Raw genomic sequence first — 8,787 nt, 5'->3', positions numbered from 1 at the left:
GAGGGGGGAGGAGATACGGAGATTGTTTCTCGAGATGACAGTTTGCCGCAATGGGAGAATCACACCATCACTATACAACTCTTGTACGTTGCAATGGACTGGTGCAGCAATCGGTTGGTAGTCACCAAGAGGAAGAGGGTCACCTGCCCGTCGCGGCCCCGATGCACAATGTCCATGGATGAGGGTGTTTCCACATCCATGTTTCATATGGCATGGAGCCATGGACTACCCTGAGCCAACACAATTGCTGTGATGTCATTGAGACATAAACATTGACTTGGCAAGGTCACATGTAGCACCATCATCGATGGATGCTGCAATGATGCCAACAACGAGAGAGGGAGGACAATGACATACAAGAAGTAGGGATCCTCTTCATGGCAGATGGATTAGGTGGGAGGGGGGTTGCGGTAGGTGGAGGGGTTAGTGGTGCTTTTTTGGGAGGAGTTGGCACTTCAGCAATATAGTTATATTCTCACTCTTCTTCCTTTCATCTTGTAGCGCTCCCCATTTTGTGTTCCAATGCCATGTTAGCGTGCCCAATCCCCGATCAAGGCGGTCAACCTTATGCCACATTGGGCAAATTGGTTTGGCTGCATTTGAGTGGCTTCATTCTGAAGATTGACTTCTAGAAGGCCTATGAAAATTCATATGGCCTTTCTACATAGACCCTAACAATGAAGGACTTGCCGAATAAATTGTGTGCATAGGTGAATAACTTTGTGTGTGGAGGTAGTGGAGCCATATAAATCATGGCAATACTGGTCAGTACTTCAGACACAAAGGCTATCTGATAGGGGGATCCCCTATCCCAAATGTTATGTAAGATCATGGCATGGACCTTGAAAAGAATGCAAGGCAGATGGTCAAGGTGCCACCACTAGTGGAAGGTGGACTTCTCATCTTACAATACATTGATGGTACAATTCTCTTAATGGAACATACTCTTCAAGGATAAAAAAAAAATCCCAAGCTTGTGTTTTGTGATTTCGAGCAAACTTTCGGTTGTTAAATTCAGTTTTCATAATAGTTTGTTGTTCTACTTCGGGAAAGCCCAAGATTGCACATCTTAGTACACCAAATTTTTCAGACGTGAGCGTGCTCAGTTTCCCATCAAGTATTTGGGAATCCCGATTCATTACCAGAAATTCTCAAATATAGACTTGAGACATGTGGATGAATGAATTTTAACTCGACTCAACAATTGGAAAAAAGCTTTTGTCATCCGGAGACGGCTCACCATTAGCAACATGGTACTTTACATGATGCCATTCTTACAAATTCTAAAAGGGATGTAGCATATAATAGACTATTTCCAGTCGGGTTTTCCTTGCAGAGTGATGATGAAAAAATAGATATTTCTCGGACAAAGATCATGGTGGTTTAGGAATCCAAGATCTTTAAGCAAAAACTCAACGCTTCTCAGTAAATGGCTCTTCAAGCTTCTTACGAGGATGGTGCATGTCAAGATCTTGAGGAAAAAATACGTTGCTCAAAAGAAATCTCCTGAGTTCAATGGACACTGAGAGGCTCTTAGGCTTGGCCTGATGAAACTCAAGTGTTACTACTTATGGTTTGGTGCATTTAACATGAGTGATGTTCAAATAATTATATTCTTGGAGGATAAGTGGTCGGAAAATGCACCACTAAGCGGTTTGACAACCCACCACTCTGAGACCAGTATCCAACATATGTGCAATTTGTGCATACAAATGTGACATAATCGAACAAGTTTTGAATTCCTTGTCTCTTAACATAGCTTTTTGGAGGGACTTGCTTGGCCCTACACTTTGTGGCATGGAATACACATCTGGGTAGATGGTGGATGTCTAATTTCGCAAGGCCACACCGAGTTCTACTATGATTTGCACCAAAGTAGACAGTTCCACTACTAGGAAAAACATGCATTAGAAGTGGGTCCTACAAGCGGCTATGTCCGTTAGTTACAAAGCGGTTGTAACAATCCAGAGGTGGTGGTTATTTCTGTTTTTGAACCACCTGCAGTAAGTGTCGAAGGAAATTTGAAACCGCTTGTAGCTGGTACGTACTCGAGGCGGTTTCATAGGTAGAAGTGTCTGCGGGATTTCAACACCTATGTATTCAGCCTTGCCCTGTTCCTCAGCCCATAGTCTCACACCCTCAGCCCATAGTCGCACACCACAGGATGTTAGATCCGGCACCGCCAAGCCTCTCAATCATCGACGTGTGGCCTTGGTGTAGCTTGCGACCCCGCGGATTGCCATGGTGCGTCACCACGCCTCATGCCTCCACCTTGCCCTGAAGGAACAAGGATAGGGCATCTCAAAAGTATCCTCCATTTTTGTTTCTCATTTGCAAACGAGGCAGTGAGGGGCTACAACATTGGGAAGTGGAGGGGGTCCAGGGTGGGCTAAGGGTGCGGGAAGAAACCAACCACATTGGGTTGCAGGGGAGTCCGTGCGACCGGAGCATAGTTCGGTTTTATGGGCATGCAACACTTCAGTTTCTCCATTCCTCCCATAACTCGCTCATTTCCCTCTATTCTCCTTGCGTTTTCTACTCCTCACATATTCTTCTCTATTTCTTTCTTTCTGTCTTCCATGTTGATAGTCGTTTGCGAGAGCGTTTCCGAGGTAGGATTCTTTGTTGTTTAATTGAGCCTATCATTGTGCATTCCTATAAGCGGGAATCAATTTCTCCATGCGATTTCTGTTCATTTCCTTATTGCTTTTATTTTTCACTTGAAGTAAATGTGTCCATCAACGACTTATACTGTACAACCTAGTTCATGCCTCACCGGATCTTCTAGTCACGAAGAAAGAAGGTTCGAAGTGCCTGTGGATTATAGCAACAGTTCTTGTAGACCATTCCTGTAATAGCATATCTCTAAACCTTTCTTGCGGATCCTAACCAGTTGTTTCTTCCTGAGCTGTTGGTATTGAATCCGCTTTCTTTTGTATCATGGTAGCGAGCCCTAGCCTTTTGGAAAGAAGGGAGGAGTAACATTTCAACTGTGTGAGGATGGACTCTAGACCCACTCGTTCTGATTCGTGGACTTGAGACGAAGTTGAGTCGTCAGGAAAGAACAAAAGATAACCGGTATCACTGCCTTCGCTCGAGGTCTGTGATTCACATTCCGGAAGCATGAATCCTAGCAAGACCCTTGGTGACACTGAAATTGATAAGGTAATTTTGTTCACATCTTCTGTGCTAGTTTGTACTCTACAGGGCCTTTTTGATTCAATGGAAAAGTAGAGAAAAATCATAGTATTAGGAAATTTTCCTATGGCAACACTATTCACTCGTTTGATTCAAAGGAAAAGACCACAACAAAATTAGATGATCTTTTCCTCAGGATTGAGTTTTTCTCTCTTGAATAAATTTGTTTTCATTCATGAGATTACTTTCCAATTTTACTTCAAGGTGAAAGACTTCAAATTAACTATTTCTTAAAGACAAAGTCCAAGTACCTTTTAGAGCATTTCATTCAAATTCCGCACCACTATGTTTGCATATTTATGAAATTGTAATCCTTAAGATCCAGACATATAGTGTTACTTACATGATGTTGGAGAACAATGCAGCTATGATTTTGTTTTTACAATTAGTTCCACTATCATCGATTTTGCATACGTCAATCAAGGAAAAAGGCCTAGAGGGATGAGTGACGATGGATCATCTCGAAGCAAGCACTGTCAGAATATGGACAATATTGGATAATGAGGTAAGTTTATGTTTTGCTCCTGCTTGTGTTTGTGTTTTCTCTGGAACATATCTGATAGTTCTCATGTGGATATGATAGTTGGTAATTGGTTATTTAATTACTAGTATTGTGTACTGTGTTGAGTTTTATTTGGTGCCCTCAAACGCGCATAGTCTTCTATAGTAGATTTTCTTGGTATTTACAAATATTTGATGCCCTTATATGAGTAAATGGCTCAAAACACCTGCTCTTAGAGTTGGTAATGCCGCAAAATTACCATTGACGCGTTGATGTGGGCATTCATCTATTTTAAACTGCTATTTATTTGCCTTTTTAGTTGTAAGATTGTCCTCCTTAGATCGTTAATATAATGTATGCCTGCTTCAGCTAGATGTGCAATATGATATTGTCGACAATGTTTCCATATTGAAGGCCAGGAGCACCATTTTTCACCTGCCTGCGTTGTTGCCTATGCTCTCCATCAACTTTTAGGTCATTTTGACTTCAAGGTTGCTAATCGTTATATCAAACATGTTGTCATTCTGAAACTCAAGAGCGCATTCTATGTTTTTCATGTTCAAGGCCCCAACTTGAATCAAGCACTCTCACGCAAAAAGCCAAGAATTATGATGGCAACCAAGGTCTGAAAGCTCAGGTAATGTGTTTCAGAGTGTATGGCCTAACGCTGACTGAGATCATGCCTCCTCCTTCTAACAAAGAAGGTGATAATTCTGCCGCTGGAGGAGGTGCTAGAGCCGATCGTGCTGCATGGTGAAGGTCCTAGAGACGGTGGTGGCATTGTTGCTGTTTGAACACTAGGACTATATTCAAGTGTTGGAATTTGTGTGATGTTTAAGACTATGCTTTACTTTGTTTCGTGTCCTATGAAACTTATTTCATGTTTTAAGTGGTACTATATGTGAACTCATGTGATGTTTTATGGAATAGTATGCTAAGTGTGAAACAGTAGTTTTTATATAAACTCAGTACCAAGGCTGGGTACAAAATGAAACGAAATAGATATCCCTGAAGATAAAAAATGGAGGCGGGTCTTAGGGGAAACCGCCTCCGTGGCTGAGAGCATTAGAAGCAGTTAGTCATTCCAAACCGCTAGCGGTACTCCATGCGTTCGAGGCGGTTCTGGAAACTACCTCCGGTGGAAGGAGCATTAGCGACATAGGCTTGGAGGCAGTACAAGGAACCGCATGCAACCCATTTAAAGAAACTGCCTTCCAAAGCCCATTTTTGTAGTGGTGTTCTCAGTGAACCAAATGTACCGGCCCTGGTCCATTGTGTTGCACCAATTAATAGTAAAGAACGTGGAACTTAATGTTCCTCTAGAACTTACACTATTTCTTTGGTACCTTCGCAAAGGAATCACTTTAACGCAACCTCAAGAAGTACAATTGTCAAAGAAGTAGGCAATGTTATTTCTATCACAAGATGAAAGAATAAAACACCTTCACTTTGCCACATTGCATGAGTAGACATGCTAAATTGAAAAATATTCTCTCTAGACCTTCGAACTGGCATTCAAAGCTAGAAGGGTATGATGGTACTCTACCTTGTACTAGGGAAGAAGAAATGACTTAAGACCAGAACTCGTTGATCTTATTTTCTATGCCTCATAGAGAGAGGGGGCGAGGGGGGAGGGAGAGATTTCATGGCCCTCTACAATTTTGAACAAGGATTTTTAAGGGAATCAATTGGAGAAAGGTTAATTATTCTTCCTGGTGTATATCATTTAGGTGGCGCCTAAATTGTATCCATCTCGCAATATCACCTTTTTTTGTAATTGGCTATGCACTACAGAAATCACCTACTATGCCGTGTGCCCAAGACACTCAACGAAGGCCCGAAAAATCTCGGCAACGCCTTTGCTGAGAACTGCTCTCGGCAAAAGGCCTACGGCGCACACCCCTCAGGCAAAGGAAACTTTGCCAAGAACTGTCTGTCAAACACTCGACATAAACTTTGCCGAGAAGAAAAGGGAGGTCATCGATAAAATAAAGTGACTTGACGACTTCAAGATGGAGATGGCGGTTGCCACATGGCAGATCTTTGCCATGAGTGTTGTTAGACTAATATGTCACGTACTGTGACATATCTCCTAATCCCATAAATTGAGAAGAATTGTTATTATTGCGATTCTCATTTATAGTTAGGATTGTAATATTTATTTATATATTAACATGCAATGCAAAAGCCCAAGTGTGACCAATCTTTCGAAACACTTTCATGGTATCAGAGCGCAACAATCCATAAAAATACGCAAAATCATCAAGATTGACTAGAAAATATTTATTTCCCGAGGCACTCAAAATAGGTGAAGTCCAAAGATCACAATGTACTAACTCCATTCTCTCGCCGCCACGCACGGTATTCATATTCGTTTCTCTTGCCCATACACATACCAACGAAATGGTAAAGCTGAACACATTATTCGCACAGTCAATAACATTGTGCGCTCTCTCTTATTTCAGGCTAGCTTACCACCACATTTTTGGGTCGAAGCACTCCACACCGCTACTCATGTCCTAAACAGTCTTCCCACAAAAACCATCAGCTCCTCCTCTCCCTAATTTTCCCTACACTATACCCATCCCGATTACTCGTCGCTTCGCGTCTTCGGATGCCTTTGCTATCCTAACACTACTTCTACTATGCCACACGAACTGTCGCCGCGTTTGAGTGCCCGTGTCTTCTTGACTATTCCTCTCACCATAAGGGGCATCGGTGCATGAATATTACCACCCACTGCATCATCATTTCTCCTCACGTTGTTTTCAATGAGATGACTTTTCTCTTTGCCTCCCCACAACCTCCATCACTGACACATATGTTTTCCTCGACAACGACGACACCTTGTCCGTTGTCGCCCCTTTTCCCAAGTGACCACGGCTGCACCTCCATCACCACACGCCCCACCCTCGCTGCGCAATAATAACGATTCTCCTCAATTTAGGGGATTAGGAGATATGTCATGATAGGTGGCATATTAGTCTAACAAGTGTAACACTCAGCTCTTGGCAAACTCCAACAAGTAGGAGGCTGCCACGTCAATGTTTGTCTAACAGCCGACCGACTGCCTTATGCCGAGTTCTGCCTTTTGTCAAAGAGGTGCTCTCAGAAAAGTCAGCATGTAGGAGGCCACCATGTGTTCACCCGGAGCCGACCTCTTGGCAAACATACCCCAGACGTCATGGAGCCGTCAAGCGCAAGCGGACATGCCACATGTGACCTTATTGCCGTGACCATACTGTTTAGTTCTCTGCGTATTTAACATTTGCCGAGTCTTTTCCGTTCGCCTAGCTACATTTAGCGGTATCTCGGCAACGACATGTCTTTGTCGTGTTCTGCACTTTGCCGAGCAGGGCACTCAACATAGAACGCCTCTCCCGAGGGCCTGCTCGGTGTATAATTTTTTTTCCAGTAGTGATGTGACATTGGGGCAAAGCTTAGCTCTTGCATCCTGGTCTACGCGGCGACGATGTGGTGGTCACTTTGGCTATGTAGTAATGATATTGTGTCGACAAAAGGAAAAACCTCTCCTCTATAAGTTATCTACCAATGTACGCAATTTCTCCATTCGCGCAGTCTACTCATGGACCGGACCAATGTGATTTACTTATGCGCTACATGTGCATACAAAGCAAACGGTCAAGGAAGCCTTTACCCAACATGGATTGCAGTATAGTTTATGGATCAATCCTCCATCACGTTAGGCAGATTTTTGTCTAATCTTTTTGTTACTGTGTTGCTTCTTTTGGGCTGTACACATCCTACCTATGTAGAGTCTGGGCGTGAATTATTTGCGCTTGTATTGCCTTATGCAACGTTTTGAGACAATGAAAACTCCCTGTCTAAAATATGGTCCCAGCTTAGTGACTGTAGATATATTTTATTCAATTTATCACTAATGTATTATGAAAAAAAGGGTATAAACTTACTGGAGCCAGAGGCTTGCTTCTGCAAGCTCGTCCCTTAGTCTTGCACAATTGCTGTCCTCCTACCATATAACAGAAATTAAATGAGTTACATATATGCATATGTAAATCTATTTGGATGTGTTTGAGCTTACATGCAAGTCCAGCTGAGATGGCTCATCTGCTTTCTTAAGTATCTTGGAATGAGAGTTATACCGATCAATAATCTGGTTCATGCTTCAGTAGAGTAGAAAAATCAAATTAATCAGTGTAAAAATGTAAAGGCCGGTTTTCTGCCCAACCTTTCTTTTGTGAAGATGCTACTACCAGAAATTTAGAGAATCCACAAAAGCAAGCATAATATTCGATGTGATCTAGTAGTGTGTCTCAACTCTCATTTCTCTCCTTTTGTACTATTCGACCAATATTATTCTTTGATGTATTCTTAATAGATGTTTCTAAATTTAATGTGATGGCAATATGCTGATGACAAATCTAGTAGGAACATTAGTAGAATCTCTTTTTGGGTGCATATCAAACATTCTAAAATGACTTGAAAAATAAAAGAAAAACATGGAACATCAGATACGTTTTTCACAAAAAGACCAGAGAACTGAAAGAGAGATCTAATTGTTCTCATTTCTTGTGGACTGTTAGAAGAGTGTTTTTTTTCCCAAAGTAATACACAGATTTTTGAAGTGGGCAGTGAAGGAGAGAGAACATGGGTTGCACAAATAATCCATTTCAATTCGAAATTACCCATAGCCTTCTGTTTATCAATTTCATACTGTTCTGTTAATTTTCATGCTAGTTCAAACGTTCTGCATGCATTTGACAAATGTATGAAATTGTTTTGAAGTAAATAATGATAATGCCACTAATGCCCTTGATACCGGTGGCTTGAAAGTTGAAATACGCAGTTAGTGATATAGATAATAATCACTAGGAGAGGTCAATGCGTTGGGCACGTGCACAAGCACATGGAAACTTGGTGGCATTACGACAACAGAGTTGTAACTATCTGTGCATCGGGTCTCTGAGGATAGAGACGTTTGGTTCCTGGGTGTTCTCTATGAAAAATAAATAAATAGTAATTACCAAAAAAGTCAAAAATTTCTGAAAATGTTTTTCAAATAAAGTTGACCTTCTATTGCACCTGTGGAAAAAAGTTGCAAAGAC

The 8,787-nt window shown here is 41.8% G+C and overlaps 1 protein-coding gene across 1 annotated transcript in view; it reads right to left on the bottom strand.

The window, feature by feature from the left end:
• LOC123084680 (MADS-box transcription factor 47) overlaps window positions 1–7,845 on the bottom strand; it is a gene marked incomplete at its 5' end in the record, with an annotated part of 10,291 nt that extends 2,446 nt beyond the window's left edge. Inside the window, 2 exon segments of the mRNA XM_044506166.1 lie at window positions 7,633–7,691; window positions 7,764–7,845. Coding sequence (XP_044362101.1) covers window positions 7,633–7,691; window positions 7,764–7,845 — 141 coding nt within the window.
• Window positions 7,846–8,787: the final 942 nt, after the last annotated feature.

Source organism: Triticum aestivum, chromosome 4A, assembly GCF_018294505.1.
Source record: "Triticum aestivum cultivar Chinese Spring chromosome 4A, IWGSC CS RefSeq v2.1, whole genome shotgun sequence".
Taxonomy (NCBI): Eukaryota; Viridiplantae; Streptophyta; class Magnoliopsida; order Poales; family Poaceae; genus Triticum; species Triticum aestivum.
This window is presented reverse-complemented; position numbering and strand designations above follow the sequence as displayed.